Here is a 16,097-nt window from a genome sequence, read left to right as displayed (position 1 = left end):
CCCGCCCGTCACGTGGGCACGCGCACCCAGCTCGTTGGTTGCCTCTGGGAGGGGCCGCGCGGTCACTTCCGCCCGGAGAAAAGATGGCGGCACCAGCATCGTCGCGCTGGGGTAGTGCCCACGCGCGCCGTTCTTGGTCCGCCTCTTCCCGGAAGAAAGATGGCCGCGGCCTAGGCGAGTCCGGTTAGAGGCGTCACGGGCGCTCGAGTCCCGCTCGGTGGCTCCTGAGCGAGGGAAGGGAGGTCGGTGAGTGAGGGCCCCGGGGCGGGGAGGGGGCGGCGGGAGGCCTGCGGACGCACCCTCGGGCCGCTGGATCCTGGGCTCATGTCATCTCTGCCCTCAGCGACGGCTGCCTCCGGGAAACAAGCTGACGATGACCGGTCGGCAAGGGAGCCGGGGGGACCCCGGTGTTTACCGGCCAGGCGACCTCGCTGCCCTAACTGGTGGGACTTGGTGAAGATTTGAAATTGTGCGTGTGAAGACCCTGGCTTCCGGGTCGGCCAGTGTCAGTTGTTACCGACCTTCTCTACGCGACTCCCGAGACCTGTGACGGGGCGTTTAGGTGAAGCGTTTGCGCTTTTAACCGCGAGAGATTGAGGTTCGCCGGAACGGACACCCCAGGGCGGCCGAGAAATGTCGCGTCCGCCGAAGCTGGGAGCCCTGGGGGGTGTTGCCTTCCCTATTCACGTCGCTTCTAGAGGATGGGGATTCCCTGCGCTTTGAAATCCCAGCCTTGGGGTGTCGGGATCAGGGGGTCCGGGTGGGGGTCAGGTGTCGGGGGTCCGGGTCAGGGGGATCAGGTGTCGGGGTCGGGGGTGGGGGCCTGAGGGTCAGGGGTGCAGGGCCGGCAGAGGGTGAGGAACCCAGCACCTGATGGCATCCTCAGCCACGCTGCTACTTTCCTGCTAAGGAACCTCTGAAGGGAGAAGATAAAGTCTCACTTGGCCTCCTGATATCCGTTTGGTTATTTCGAGGTTGCTTTATCTGCAGAACTAGTGTTCTGCCCTTGAAGATAAGGAAGGAATCGAGTTTGTTCTTTCCGGGAGCAAAGTACAGTCTGCTTGGACCCGATGCGTGTTTTTATGTCCACTGTTCAGAGAGGGCTGTATTAATGTCAGGGGCGGTTATCTTGGTGTGAACAGCACTTTTCTGGCAGGCAGGAGCAGGAAAGGAAGGCCAGTACTGGACCCTAGTGACCGCAGGCTTGTGACAGGCTGCATGTCCTCCTGGGCCCCAGTGGCGTCTCCACTCAGCATAATCCCCCAGGCCCTAAGCTGCTGGTTGGAGCTGTGGGTGCCTCGCCCACAGCGAGTGGGCAAGGTACAGTGGGTGAACACCACTTACTGGGTTCCTCAGGGTCTGTTTATGTAGGGCTCTGCTGGTCTTGAGACACATACCCCATGTTGTTCCCACAGGCCCTGTGTTTTTTATTGTGCGCTTCTGCAGAACACGGATATTTTCAGGAACATGTGTGTGCACTGTGGTAGAAACCCCTGTACATGTTCGTTCAGCTGTGTGGACAGCGTGACTGCTGCTTGGATGGTGAGGGGCAGGAGGTGTGGCGCTCCAGTGGATGTGACTCAGGGGCAGTCCTGTCACAGAGAACACCCTGGGGCAGCCGGCCAGCCTGCGTGCTTCTGAAAACATTGCAGGCCCCCCAGACCAGGAATGAGACAAGTTCAGAGAGTGGGGCCCAGGTGGTGCTCAGGTTGACAGGACTAGCATATAAAGGTGTCAGCTGACAGGTGGATAGTGCCATTCAGGAGTAGGAACATTTGAAAGGAAGCATCAAGTAAGCAAGTGGTGGCATCTGCTCGTGTTGCCGTACCAGCCAGTGGAGCTTGTGTCCTGCACAGTGTGCCCTCAGGCTGTGCTGTGGTGGCTGTGCTGCTGGCCAGCATAGACATCTGCTTGGCCAGGTAGAAGGTCCTGTGCTTCCTGCCATGCCCCAACTTGGCTGCAGGTGGCACCCTGGCCTGCTGTGGGTGCCTCCAGGGCCAGCAGCCCTGGGCCCTGGGCGCTACTGGGCTTCCCTTTGCTGCTCCTCCCTGCAAAGACTGCCAGAGGAGGGCAGGGCCTCAGCTGTGCCCGAGGGGACCACCAGGTGTTTGCCAGGTGGACAGACTATGAGGACAGGTTAAGTAAAGGGCCAGAAGGAACTGCTGTTCTTTTGGGAAGTGTGGAGTGTGAAGGTCTGTGAGAAGCTGAGCTAGACGCTGAGCAGGCAGCTGGGCCATGTTCTGGCGCCAGCCAGAAGGGAGTTCTAGGTCATTCCAGAAGGGAATCTGGAGGAGCCTGGAAGGGAAAGCAGGTAAGTGGAAGGAGCCAGGTATGGGAGGAGGCTGGGATGGCCAAGTGCTGGGCATGAGTACTTGTGGCCCTGGGATCCTTACTGTGGGGAAGTAGACGGAAGAGTGGCCTTGATTCCTCATTGCCAGGTCCAGGCATACCGAGGATGACAGACTTCCTGTCTTCTTGTTCCTGTGTGAACACGAGCAGGGCTGTGTGTGTGTGTGTGTGTGTGTGTGTGTGTATGCTCGTGTTTGTGTACAATTGTGTACTTGCTGCGTATGTGTGTGCACACCTGCAGGTCATTGAGATGGGAAGGTAGGGAGGGGCTGGTGCCCTGATGGGTGGTTTGGGCATTTGCTGGCACCAGGCCCTGTCCTCACAGTGCCTCAGACTAGGGTAGGGGGCTTCCTGTTTCATGGTAGAAACCGAGGCTGGGGAGGTCAGGTGACTGAGCCAAAGGGACAGAGCTCACAAATGCTGAGTTGGGATTTGGAGAGTGGGTTACCATGACTCTGGAGTCAGTCTCAATACCAGAAGGGATGGAGAAACACTGTTTTGGGAATAGCCGCTGTGGGCATTGAAAAGGGGTAGGTTTAGTGGTGCTGAGTGGCCCTTGAGGTGGGGCAACTTAGATCTGAGTAAGAGAGAGAGATAAGATGCTTCTCCAGCATATTTGGAAAATGGAAAAGTAGTATGTCTAGTATAGATCCATAAACCAAGAATTTCTATATCGTGTTGTAAAGTAAGCGCTGCTTTAGTGAAATATTTGCTGATGCTCCATTGAACGTTGGCCATGTCCTCTTTGTGGACTTTTAATTGCATGCTGGGGTCTGGTAGCTGTGGGCTGTTGGCCTTTCACAGTACCTGGGGTGGTGGGAAGGTTGTGACCCAGGCCTCACTAATGACCTGTCCTGTTCCTCTCTCCCCAGCTCCTGGCCGCACTTGCAGGCCATCTCACAGTCCGGACCTGGGTGGCCATGGCATTCAGGCAGGCTCCCCTCTGCGGCCTGGCTCCTCACTGCCTATGGCTCTTGGGGGTCATCCTTTTGATGGATGTGTCTGCCCGGCCTGCCAACCACTCATCTGCTCGGGAGAGAGCAGGCACCAAGGACGAGCCTGAGATCCTACCCCCGGATCACCTGAATGGGGTGAAGCTGGAGATGGATGGACACCTCAACAAGGACTTCCACCAGGAGGTCTTCCTGGGGAAGGACATGGACGGGTTTGAGGAGGATGCAGAGCCACGGAGGAGCAGGCGGAAGCTGATGGTTATCTTTTCTAAGTAGGCACCTGGGCCTGGACCACAGCTCACACAGGCTGATGGTCATCTTTTCTAAGTAGGCACCTGTGGCCTGTGGCCACAGCTCACACAAGCCATGTGCTGGGGCTGGGCAGGGCCCACAGATCTCAGGGGGCCTGAGCCTTAGGAGACTCCCTGCCCAGCATAGGCCTGTTGGGGCCCAGGCTCTCAGGGTATTGGTGACTGGTGGTCCAGGCACATTCCAGGACCCAGGATTCATGGCTCTCGGTTCCAGGAAGGAGACTGAGAGGAGCCCCTCTGAGTGTACACAGGTGTCACACAGGCTGGGGACACACGTCCAGAGGGCACAGGGCCTGGTGGCTTTGGAGCCTCCAAGAGAGTAGAGGGGCTTCATGGCCAGGGCATGAGCCTGGGAGGAGGCCCTTGGTAGTTGGACCTGGACTCTGTTCCCTGAGCCTGTCAGCCTCAGCGTCCTCATCTATGGAAGGGAGCATTGAGAGCCCTGCTTCCTTGGTGTGGGGAGAACAAAGTCTCGGCATATGCTGGGTGCTGTTTATTTCTAGGGTAGGGTGAAATGAGGTGGAGAACAGATAGGAGGGCAGCAGGGCTGAGTGGGTAGTGCAGTAACTTGGGAGAGGCTGGGGTGTGCTGAGGGGTGTGGTGGGTTTTACCACTGGGTAGGTGGGAGAGGACTAAGCAGCTGCAGGTGGAGGTAAGAGAGGGTGGGGCGAGTGCAAGGCTCCTACAAGTAGAGCAGAGATGTCGGGTATACCAGTTACCGAGTGGAGTTGAGGAGGAGCATCCAGCAAGTGTGAGTGTGTCCTCGGCCAAGTCTGGGCACCAGGTGAGAGATCTGGAAAGAGGACCATCGCCAGACCAGGGCCTGTGGGGTTCAGAGGTCAGGAGAAAGGAGCAACTAGGAGGCTCTAGGGGGAAAGGGTTGATGCTTCCTTGGACAGCCCCCTCTGGGGCTGAGTTGGAGGAACTGGTGTCTCTGCCCTTGATGAAATGTGCTAAAGCCTCGTCTAGCATCCAGGTTTTACTCTCATCTGGAGTGAAGTCTTCTGTTTTCTGTGAGCAGAGGAAAACTAGGGACCAAGCCACCAGGTAGCAGGTGGCTCCTTCTTTGTCAGATGGAGGCAAACCCACACAAGGCAGCGAGATTGCAGTGCTTGTTCTGTGTCTCCACGATGCCCTGATGGGGTTTCCCTGGATAGGTATTGGCGAGAGAGGTGGATCCCACCAGCTGAGGGCGGCTGGAAGGTCTGTGGATGGTGGGCTGGCCGAGACCGAGTGGGAGACAGGTGGGCGCTGGACCACCAGACTGGGTAATCTGTTCATGATTTGGCTGGCTAACGTCGAGGTCCCTGGCCTCTCCCCAGGACTCTGTTGGGAGCATCCCTCCCCACACTGGGAGCCACCTTCCGGCAGCGTGACGAGGGTGGTCTGCACCACTCACTGGGCCACGGGCCAGCTGTGTGCCCGCAGGTAGCCTTTGGGCTAAAAACACTGGGCAAGGACATCTACCCAGACCTGCCCTGGGCTTCCTTGGGAGAGGGTGGCTTCACCCTGGATCCCAAGATACCTGTGGAACCTCAAACCTGTGAATATCGTGTCCGTTAGAACATCTTCCCATCAGACAGACTCAAACTCAGCTGTTGAGCCAACAGCATGTTCTCCCCGAGCTGCTTCTGGGCCTTAGAGCCCTTGGCACTTTTGTGTGTTGGGGGGCCCAGGGCTCTGGGAGGAAGGGGCCATGAGAGGGCCGGGCCTCGAGAGACCAGGCAGGGCCTCTTGGACAGGTGACGGCAATGGGGCAGAATCCAAAGAGGGTGGGATACTGCCCAGAGACTCTGCGCCAGGAGCAGGCGCCTGACACTGGAGCAGGGGGTGCAGTCAGGAGGCAGGCGTTTTCCTGCCGTGCTTATGTTTTCAATATTGAAGGTTCGTTCTTTACCTGGTTGGAACATAGCTGGCTATCATGACGGAGCACAGAGCAGGGAGCCAAAAATTCAGCAATGAGCCTGGGACTGTGGGGGCTGGGGGTGTGTCTGGAGCCCCACCTGTATCTCACACCTGTCAGGGCTCTGAGGTCCAGGTGTGCAGATGTCTGTGCGCAGGCAGGGAGCAGGCTTAATGCCAGACCTCACCTGGGCCTCTTCTTCCTGGGCACCTGCTGCCCTCTGCACGGAGTCACGAGGGGCCCTGCAGGTGGAGAGGTGCGCGCTTGCTCAGAGGGGTAGCAATGCTAAGAACACATCCCCTGGAAGTGGAGAAAACGGGACCAGTAAGCCGTGTTGCCAGCGGGAAGATGGGGGTTGCCTTGCAAGCTGCTTGCTTTTCAGTCTTTCTGAGGTGTGTGGCTGTGGCTGTCCACAGGAGGTATTTTTGTTATGCATCACTTATTTTGCGGGGTCACAGGTGGGGAGCACCTCACTCTACTCACCACCACTTGCCACTGTGGTTTCCACACTGACTTCCATCTATGGCCACTCCTGCTTCAAGAGGCTGCATGGCCCAAGACTGTGGCGTCTGGCTTTTTGTCAGCTGCTGCCTCACTGGCCCTCTGCCCGAGTTATACGTGGTCTCAAGGACCTGGTTTTGATGAATGTAATCCTGTTACAACATTTATTCATTCATTCATTCATTCATTCATTCATTGGAGACACAGAGAGAGAGAGAGAGGCAGAGACACAGGCAGAGGGAGAAGCAGGCTCCATGCAGGGAGCCTGACGCGGGACTCGATCCCGGGTCTCCGGGGCCACACCCTGGGTTGAAGGCAGGTGCCAAACCGCTGAGCCATCCAGGGGTCCCCTGTCACAACATTAAAAAAAAAATTATTTATTAGAAAAAGAGAGAACACAGACACCTGCACATATGCATTTGGGGGTGATGAGGGGAAGTGGGGGAGAGAATCTCCCCACTGAGCACAGAGCCTGACATGGCGCTCGATCCCACGACCCTGAAATCATGACCTAAGCCGAAATCAGGAATCGAGTGCTTAATTGACTGATCCACTCAGGCACCCCACCACAATATTTCTTAAATAAGACTTTTATCTTGGAATAATATTAGATTTACAGAAAAGTGGCAAAGACAGCCAGTTCTCCCTTATACTGACCTTTAGGTAACCACAGTGCATTTGTCAAAACTAAGAATCAGCAGGGCTATTCCTGTTGCCCACACTCCAGCCTTCATGTTCCACTCTTCCCCATCATCCCTGTCCATTCAGGGGACAGGGACGCTGAGTGTCACGGGTCCTCTGTCCCCTCTGGGATGTGGTGGTGTCTCTCTCTTACTCTTTCATGACCTTGACAGTTTTGGGGAGGACTGCACAGGTGTGGGGTCCCTCATTTGGGGTTTATTTGCTGTGCTTTCTGGTGCTGAGAGTGGGGTTGGGGTTTGGGAAAGAACACCCCAGAGGTGAGGTGGCCCTCTTGTCAAATCCCGTTAGTGGGTAGTTGGCATCTGTAGGATAGTTCAGGACACGTTGGCCTGGTCACCTGGTCCAGGTGGTGTCTGTCAAGTGTCTCCCTGTCCCTCCCGTCTTCTTTGGGAGCCACTCAGTGAGACAGTTGCCCTCCAGCGGGATGGGGAGGGGAGCCACCGTATGACTTGGATTTCTGTGGGGAGCATTTCTGTCTCCCCGTACGTTGACTTATCACTCGTTTCCTTCTGTCAGCCGGGACTCCTGGACATTTCTTGTACACTTTGGGTAGGATCCAGTACTGCGCTGGTCTGCCACTCGCATCATTCCCACTTGGAGGTGGGGAGGCCTTCCATTTGTTTGTTTTGGGGCACTTCCTTACTTGCTGGCACTACCAGGTGCTCCAGGGGCAACTCTCCAGGGAGCCCTGGCTTCTTTTATTGCCCAGATCTGGGCACTGGTTCTGTGCATTACTGCTGGGTTCGCTTCCTGGGGCCCTCCTGGTGGGCAGGGCTAGATGATGTGTGTGAACATAGGTGTGTTAACACGTGCACACACATACTAGTGTGCACACGTGTGTATGAGCCAGTTCATACACTGAGTGTGTGCTGATGCATGCACACACGTATATGCACACTTGCATCTGTATTTGCTTCTCCATTTAGCCATCTGTACCCACGTATGGAACATGACTCTGCTCTGGCTTCATAGCTCTGGTCCCATGTGTCTGGGTGTGTAGATTTGGGTTGGCAATGCCACCTGTCTTGAGCAAGGGCCGAGTCTGTCCTCCCCCGGTGGCCCCCAGACTACTGGGGAAGTGATGCTGATCTGCTGCTACAGAGTAGACCACCAGTCTTCCCTGCCACCCCCAGTGTCCCCTGACACTTCTGGCGTCACTGTTGGGTAGAATGTGTCCCTGTTCATGGCAGTGGAGTCCCGCTGGCCATCCTTTGGTCCCGGGTTCTGGAGACCTCGTCTGATGTTGCTTGTCTGGCCACAGGGTTGATGTGAATACTGACCGGAAGATAAGCGCCAAGGAGATGCAGCACTGGATCATGGAGAAAACTGCAGAGCACTTCCAGGAGGCCATCGAGGAGAGCAAGGTGCACTTCCACGCTGTGGACCCCGATGGCGATGGTATGGTGACCTCACCCTGACTCCACGGGCTGGAGGCTGCCAGGGGAGGGCAGTGTGTAGGGGCAGAGGAGGTGAGGCCGTAGTGTTCGATTGTGCTGGCCCCAAGACAGACCCCTGGCTCATGCATCCCCTGCAGGCGAGGATGGGGGTGTGGGGCATGGGCCTGGCTTTGGGGTGTGCTGTGGCCACTTCAGTGCTTCTGTACTTGCCTGCAGCCTGGGGATACTGGCAGATGTCTGCAAACAATCACATACCTCTTCCCAAAACTGTCCATTTTGGATCGGTCTTATCTTCTAGGGCATGTGTCATGGGACGAGTATAAGGTGAAGTTTTTGGTGAGCAAAGGCCACAATGAACGAGAAATTGCGGAGAAGATAAAGAATGGGGAGGAGCTGAAAGTCGACGAGGAGAGTGAGTGCCTGGGCCCTGTGGCATGCCTAGAGGGAGGCCTCTAGCCGGGCAGGCCATGGGAGCAGCAGGCGGCCTCCCATAGGTTTTTGCTGGGGAGGTCTGTGGGCCAGGACAGGGTCCGTGATGGTCGGGGGAGGATCCTCACAGCCCTCACTGCATCCCGTTTGGGGCCCCTGCCGAGTTTTGGCGTGTTGCCTGTTGCGTCCTGTTCTTCCTCCACGCAGTGAGTCAGCATCCCACCTTGTCCTATCGTGTCTTCTCTTGGTGATGTGTGTTTGAAAGTTTCTCTGCAGCATGTTTGCACCCATGACTTGGTCCCTGTTTGTCATGTGCCCGCCCCCTGCCCCCTCGCTCTGTGAGGGCTGCTGCTGCGGCCCCTGGGCTGTGGCTGTCCCCTGCTGCTGGGTCTTCAGGGGGACTGTGGGCACTCTTGTCTGTGCCAGTGTTTGTGGTTAGGGGCCCAGACCCCTCTGTCCTCTGTTGGGTGGCAGTCATGCCTTCTTTCTGTTTGTATTTTCCCTGTTCATCCTTCACCTGATTCTTTGCCTTCCTTGCTGGCAAGCAGGGAAGTGACTGGCCTTTTTGTGCTAATCTCTGTCCTGCGGTCTTGCTATGATTGCTTAGTGGTTTTAGGACTTTAGTTAGTTCTCTCAGATTTCTCTACAGGTGACAGTGACATCAGCGAACACAGTTTGTTTCCTTCTTCCCAATCTGTATACCTCCTGCCTCCTCCTCTTACCATATTTCCTGGGACTTCAGGACCATGCTGGAGAGCATTGATGATGGGGCACCTTTTCCTTTTTCTGATCTCAGAGGAAGTGTTAAGTTTCTCCCCATTAAACTGGTGTGAGCTGCAGGTTTTCTGTAGGTGTTCTTTGCTGGAGAAAATCCTCCTCTGTTCCTAGTTTGCTGAGAGTTTGGATCATGAATGGCTGTTGGATTTTGTGTCATTTTTTCTGTCTGTTGATCTGATCATACAAGTTTTCTTCTTCAGCTGTTGATGTGATGATCACGGTAATTGATTTCCAGATGTTGAAATGGTACTGGCCTTGTGTACCTCGGATGAGTCCCATTTGGTCATGGTCTATAATTCTTCTTACATGTTTTTGGGTTTAATTTGCTGATCTTTTGTGGGGCATGTTTGCATGAGACACACTGGTCTGTAGTTCCCTTTTCTGTTTGTGTCTGAGCCCCCAGCTTTTGGGCTGTCCCGTGGGGGCTGCCTGTTACAGGCACCCTGTCCATGTGTCTCATACGTTTGTTTTTCCTGCTTCATCTGACCATGGTGCATATGTAACTTAGAAGAGCCTCAGGTTAAGCAGCACCAGATCCTTTTCCTGAGCAGCACGGAGGCTCCTGGACACCCTTGGACACTGGCTGGCCTTTCCCCATTCCTGGGGCGCCATCCAGAATTTCATTTCTGTTCTTTTTAAAGCATGTACCTTGGATGTGATTATTTTTTTTTAACTTTTATTTATTTATGATGGTCACAGAGAGAGAGAGAGAGAGAGAGAGAGGCAGAGACATAGGCAGAGGGAGAAGCAAGCTCCATGCACCGGGAGCCCGACGTGGGACTCGATCCCGGGTCTCCAGGATCGCGCCCTGGGCCAAAGGCAGGCGCTAAACCACTGCGCCACCCAGGGATCCCGATTATTTTTTTTTGAAATGGTAGTTTGTCTTTTTCATGTCTGTTTCTGTTTTGTTTCCATGGTTTGTCCTGGGGTTCCACTGTCCCCTGAAGAGGGTAGAGGCCTCTAGGGGTCCTGGGGGAGGAGAGGGCTCTGTCCTCCTGCCGGTGTTGGCGATTTGACACCAGCGTCTGGGTGGCTACTGGGGTGCAGGGAGCCGGCCCCCTGTCCCGCCTGCTCTTGGGATCTGGTCTATCTGCAACGCCTTTCCCTCAGGTGTGTCTGGGGTCAGGACCTGTCCTTCAGGGACATGGGCTCTGCTGCCTAAGCCTGCCTATCAATGTTTTCATTTCAGCACGTGTCCCTTCTTTAGTTTGGAGGGGATGAGCAGGTGAGGGACATCAGAAGTGAGGAGCAGTGTTGAGGGTGTGGGATGCCAGGGAGCACAGGTGGGGGCTGAGAGGTAGGCTCAAGAGTTCCCATGTGGCAGCGTGTCTCCTCAGGGATGCTTGGCACATGCACGTGGGCTTGGGGGGCTGCTGTCCCCAGGTACCACACATGGGGGCCTGCCCAGGTCAGTGCCAGGCCTCCCTCCAGCCTCTGGCACTGCTGGCATTGCTGCTTGTGTGTCTGACCTCTGCTGTGGTGTTGGGTTCAGCACCCCTTAAATCCCCAGTGACCTCATGGTGAGGTCCTTGAGGGGTTACAGCTGCTCACAGACTCTGTACCCGTCCCCACGCGTCTTGTCCCAACGCAGAGCAGGCGAGAACATGTCGTCACTCCCACCTTTCTTCAGGTGTATTTGCCATTAAAAGTAGGTCACCACGGGATCTTCTGTCATAGAAGGTGCCTGGGGCTTGAGATGACGGGTGCTGTGTGGGATGCAGCCATGGCCTGGCTCTTGGTGATGGCAGTGAGGGCCTCCATGCCCGAACTCTTCCTGCTTGCCTGGCCTACGCCGCTCTCTTGGAAGACTGGGACAGTTATGGAGCCTGTGGAGCTTCAGGCTGGGCTCTAGGCCTCCCACGGAGGGAGAAGGGGGACTGTGGTGAGAGGCTGTGGGGGATACTTGAGTCATACCTGGAAGCTGGGTTTTCCTCCAGAGCCCTACCCACCGTATACGCGCACGTGAAAGAGATAGAAGGGAATAAGGTCGCGCTTTGTTCCTGTGGGTGCGTGGCGGGGGTGGGTCCGCCTACATCCTGCTTTCCATTTCTCCCGAGGAGCAAACAGCAGCAGCAGTAGCTGAGGGTGGGGCCTGCAGGGGGGGCGTCTGTGCCTGTGTGTGTTGGGGGTGTGTGTTGGGGGGTCGGCACCCATATTTGGGGGGTTTGTGTCATGAGCCTCTGCATCTGTACCTCGTGGGATCTGTGTCTGCATCTTGGGAGGGTTTGTGTCTGTCTGGGGGGCTCTGCACTGTGTGCCTCCTGAGGGCTGAGCTCTCCTTGGGGTGCTGAGCCCCTGGCCTCATGCACCACTGTGTCCTGGGCCAGCCTTGCCCATCCAGGCAGCACATCTCAGAGCTGCTCAGGTGCGTGCAGGTGTCCTGGGTGCTGGGTCCTCACAGGTCGGCCTTTCCCAGCACAGGAAGTCCTAGAGAACCTGAAGGATCGCTGGTATCAGGCGGACAACCCCCCTTCAGACCTGCTTCTGACGGAGGATGAATTCCTGTCATTTCTGCACCCTGAGCACAGCCGTGGCATGCTCAAGTTCATGGTCAAAGAGATTGTCCGGGACCTGGGTGAGGCCTGGCCTGTGGCCCATCCTGAGGGGGTGGTGAGGCTGAGGGTGTTGGTACCTCCCTGCTGGTGGCTGGGCTGGATGGCAGGGTCCGTGGTACACCTGCAGCCAGTCGTCCTGGCAGCGGTGGCCCTGGGGGTTTGGAGGCTGTGTGGCTACACAGCGGTAAGGGATGGTCAGGCCTTGTCCTGCACCATCTGGCCTCCGCTAGGCTCCTGAGCGGGTCAGGTGTTTTGCTTTAGGCTAAAATTTAACACATGGAACATTTGGCAGTGAACCTGTTTGGTTGATTTCCCCTAGATGGGCCTGGGTGGTCCCATGCCCACTTGAGGTCCAAGCATCCCCTCCCCTATCCCACAGACCAGGACGGTGACAAGCAGCTCTCACTGCCTGAGTTCATCTCTCTGCCCGTGGGCACAGTAGAGAATCAGCAGGGCCAGGACATTGATGACAGTTGGGTCAGAGACCGAAAAAAAGAGTTTGAGGAATTGATTGACGCCAACCATGACGGGATCGTGACCATGGCGGAACTGGAGGTGAGCGCAGGCGCTTGTGGGGGCATCTCCCGCCCCCAAGGTGGGGCCCAAGTCCCCAGGCTTCCAGGTGTGCCCGAGGCAGGGGCTATGGTGATGAGAAGGCAGTGTTGGTTGTGGGGGCACCTGGGGTGGGCTCCCTGTGTGTGGGGGAGGGGATCCACCTGCCAGTGTGGTCATCTCTGTTGTTCAGATGAGATTTGAGCAGAAAAGCAGGCAGCCCAGTCAGGTACTATACCTGCCCCCAGGTCAAGGTGCTTGGGATGTCTTGGCCCCTCTTGACAAGAAGGAGCCGCTCCCCAATGGGCAGCTGGCTGGATGCTGGGGCGCTGGGGGCCACAGACGGTGTTGGAATCTACCATCTTCCCCTGAAGTGTTTTCGCCAGTGTCGTGTAGGTGCTGTGTGGGCTTGTTTTTCCCCGTTGCTGGATGACTCATTCACTTTACGCCAGAATTCTCTGATCCCTGTTGATAGCTGGCGGGCGCAGCTGGTTGAGTCCGTGTCTGTGCCTGTGTCCGGGTATCATATAGATCTGTGGACAGGTCCCTGGTGGCCACTCAAGGCAGGGCTTCCCTCCTCCCTATCCCTAACCCTTCCCTTCTGTTAGGTGTCCTGACAAAGGTGGAGGTGGTAAGTCTTGGGTGCCCACACAGGTGAAGGCTGCCTGGCCCTGAGCCACTTCCAGCCTGGTGTCTGCCTTCCAGAACATGCTCATCTGTCCTTGCTGCTTCTATACTGTCAGCCAGTGGGGTGTTTTGCATAAGGAGCGGCTCTCTGTGCTGGTTTTAGGGTCAGAGGTCAGGCCCTGATGCTGGTTCCCTGAGGGAGCATCCAGTGGGGCGGGGTGTCTGTCCTGGGGGCTCTCAGGCCCGTCACCGAGTGTGGACCTGCGCCGCTGTAGTGAAGAGGACACTCGGGGCGTGGGCAGCTGGGCAGGGCCGTGGCAGCCAGGGTCTGCAGTGGCCCTGTGCTTGGAACCATTGTAGGACTACATGGACCCCATGAACGAGTATAATGCCCTAAACGAGGCCAAGCAGATGATCGCCATCGCCGATGAGAACCAGAACCACCACCTAGAGCCTGAGGAGGTCCTCAAGTACAGCGAGTTCTTCACAGGCAGCAAACTGATGGACTATGCCCGGAATGTGCACGAGGAGTTCTGAGCCCACCCCACCTGCCACCTGCCCTGCACACCTCGGCCCCCTGGTGCCTCCTAAAAGCCCCCCTTCCTGTGGCCCCGACAGCTGTGGCTCCAGGCTTACTGAAGATGTGCTTGAACGGGCCCAAATCCCCGAGGTGCAGTTGTGGGCTGGCCACCCTCCATGCATGGAGTCCCACAGGACTGTGCAGGTCACTTCTGAGAACTGACTGCATCAAGGCGCTGCAGCCTCACCATATCTGTGGGGAGTAACGCAGTTCCTGCCGTTTCCTTGAAGACCAAGAAGTGATCATAGTATTAGAATGAGCTCTGCTGAGAGCTCTTGGCCGGCCTCTGGGGGGTGCCTGCCCCTTCCCGGGGTGCTGGGGAGGGGCCGCCACAATGTTTAGTCTCCGAAAACACAAACGCTTGTGACGAGAATCTCATTAATGTACTTTAAATTACAGTTGCTTTTTTCTCCTAGCTTCATTTTTTTGTTGAAAAAAAAAATCCCATAAAATGATTTTGAATGTTTGTGGCTAGGTGGCTTCCACTTACTGCTTTTGAGGTGGGTGGTTTGGTGAGAACAGAGGGTTTGGTCAGGCTCCTGCCAGGGCAGGTGCGGGAAGGACCAGGCCCCGGATGTGTTTAGTGATGGGGAGGCCCACAGTTACGTGGGAAAGAGCTCTCACAGGATGCTGAGGGTCTGGGCTACGGATTCAAAATCAGGAGCCTGGAACCTGGGTGAGACCCCCTGGGAGGAGCTGGGGTGGAGAGGAGGAAGGTCTGAGGACAAACCCTGAGAGCAGGGGCTGGGGGGGAGAACACAGAGGTCCTGGGTTGGCTGTGGGGGATGCAGCAGAGCCGTCAGGGGGCCGGAGTCTCACGGAGCCTGCGCTGGGGCTGGGGGCCCAAGAGCCTGGGTCCTGCCAGGCCTGAATTTCTCATGCTTGCTTTCCCAGGTCCTTTGTGGGGGTCAGTGTGCCCAGTGTTCGTCTGGCATGTGGGGACAGAGGGCACTGAGCTGTGAGGGGTTTAACTGAGGGTCTCTGACCCCACGTGCCTCCCAGCTGCTGCCTTGAGTCCCTGCCTCGACCCTCCCCACCTCCATGTTGGTCATCCCCTCAGGAGCCCTGAGCTGTGGTTTTGTGGCACCTTAGTGGATAGCTCACCCAGACAGTGGGTCTGCTTGAGCCTTAGAGGGCCCTGTTCGGGTGGGGGCTCCAGCCAAGTGGGCAGAGGGGCTTCCTTGAGCTGCCCCTGTGACCCGCCCTTGCCACAGGGACCTGCTTCCGAGCAGCGTGGGGTGGGGCCGTTGCAGAGGAACAGAGGCGCAGTGACACCTGTGCTGGTTTCCAGGCAAACAAGAGGAAAGACTTCAGAGAGGACGAGAGTACGTGGTGGGAAGGGGTCCCCGCAGCCAGGCCCACATGGCTGAGCCAGCAGCAAGCAGATGTGTGATGCTCAGCAGAAGTGTGGGCTGTGCCGGGGGGTCAGCTGGGACCCCAGGGTGGAGGGTGAGCATGCGCATGACATGCAGTTGGCCATCTGTGCTGCGTGGGTCACAGTGGACAGATGCCCAGTCATGTGGGCCCAGTGTGCAGGGCCTCAGGCAGTGGGGACCACCCAGCAGGTGGCCCCAGAGGAGGAGAGGCACCCTAGAGCAGAGCACAGCCTGCCCGACTCCCAAGTTAGCTCAACCTCAGAGGCCACGTTTGTCAGTTTAAAAAAATAGATGTTTCTCAGCATCTGTGGAGGGGGGTGCACATGCCCACGCACCAGGCTGCCTGACCCTGGACCCTCGACCCCCTCCCTGTGTGGCCCTTTGGCCGCTGGTGGAGCCTGCCTCTCTCTCTGCCCCCTAGTTGGGGTGCCTGGGATATCTCAGCCTCCCCTGGCTCCAAGGAGCCGCTCTCCAGTGGGCAGGTGGCTGTTGGGCCATGGCCTGTGTGGCGGCCTTGCCAGCACAGCCCGGGAGGAATTCCCCAGGTGGGCTGGGACGGAGCTTTCTCACCTGTCCTCGGGGAAGGGGATTTCCAGCCTCTACCTCTGCCCACGGGAGGCTGCCCTCCCCGAGGAGGCCCTCTGCCTCACACTTTTTAAATTAACTGTTGAATGCTTAATTTCATCTCAAGATTATGATTTGGAAGGTAACAAAAGTGACACTGTGTAGCCTCCCCTGCCCCCAGAGCACCCAGTGATATCGGAGAGAGTGCGTGTAAGAGAGGACGCGTGCACATGTATGTGCCTGTGTGTGCACATGTGTGTGTGTGTGTGTGTGTATGTGTTCTTCCCCTTTTACACACCACAGTGGTCCTGCGCATGGCCTCCCCACCTGCCCTGGAACTGCCAGGTCCGTGTCCGAGGATGCCAAGGGCTCCGTGGGACCATCCAGTGGGTCGTCCCAGTCTTTGCTGCCCTGTGGGTGCTGTAGAGACACCCTCAGCCCAGGGTGGGTTTAGAGTGGGGCAGGCTTGGCCACCAGAGGGGACACAGTCATCCTGCTGGCCCCGCCTGGCCAGGGAGCTA

The 16,097-nt window shown here is 57.0% G+C and overlaps 1 protein-coding gene across 4 annotated transcripts; it reads left to right on the top strand.

Annotated features, from left to right (window-relative positions):
• The first annotated feature begins 88 nt into the window (after window positions 1–88).
• SDF4 (stromal cell derived factor 4) lies at window positions 89–14,102 on the top strand. Of its 4 annotated transcripts, none has more exons than XM_038537575.1 (8): window positions 97–246; window positions 344–562; window positions 3,222–3,574; window positions 7,981–8,117; window positions 8,415–8,528; window positions 11,739–11,897; window positions 12,257–12,432; window positions 13,417–14,102. In XM_038537575.1, exons 3-8 carry the CDS (start codon window positions 3,270–3,272, stop codon window positions 13,591–13,593), a joined length of 1,068 nt encoding a protein of 355 aa, XP_038393503.1. In that variant the 5' UTR covers window positions 97–246; window positions 344–562; window positions 3,222–3,269; the 3' UTR covers window positions 13,594–14,102. The 4 variants fall into 4 exon arrangements, with proteins under 4 accessions (XP_038393502.1, XP_038393504.1, XP_038393503.1 ...); XM_038537577.1 differs by having other exon boundaries at window positions 100–242; XM_038537574.1 differs by lacking the exon at window positions 344–562 and having other exon boundaries at window positions 89–246.
• The last annotated feature ends 1,995 nt before the right edge of the window (window positions 14,103–16,097 follow it).

Source organism: Canis lupus, chromosome 5 (assembly GCF_011100685.1).
Source record: "Canis lupus familiaris isolate Mischka breed German Shepherd chromosome 5, alternate assembly UU_Cfam_GSD_1.0, whole genome shotgun sequence".
NCBI classification, from domain to species: Eukaryota; Metazoa; Chordata; class Mammalia; order Carnivora; family Canidae; genus Canis; species Canis lupus.
This window is presented reverse-complemented; position numbering and strand designations above follow the sequence as displayed.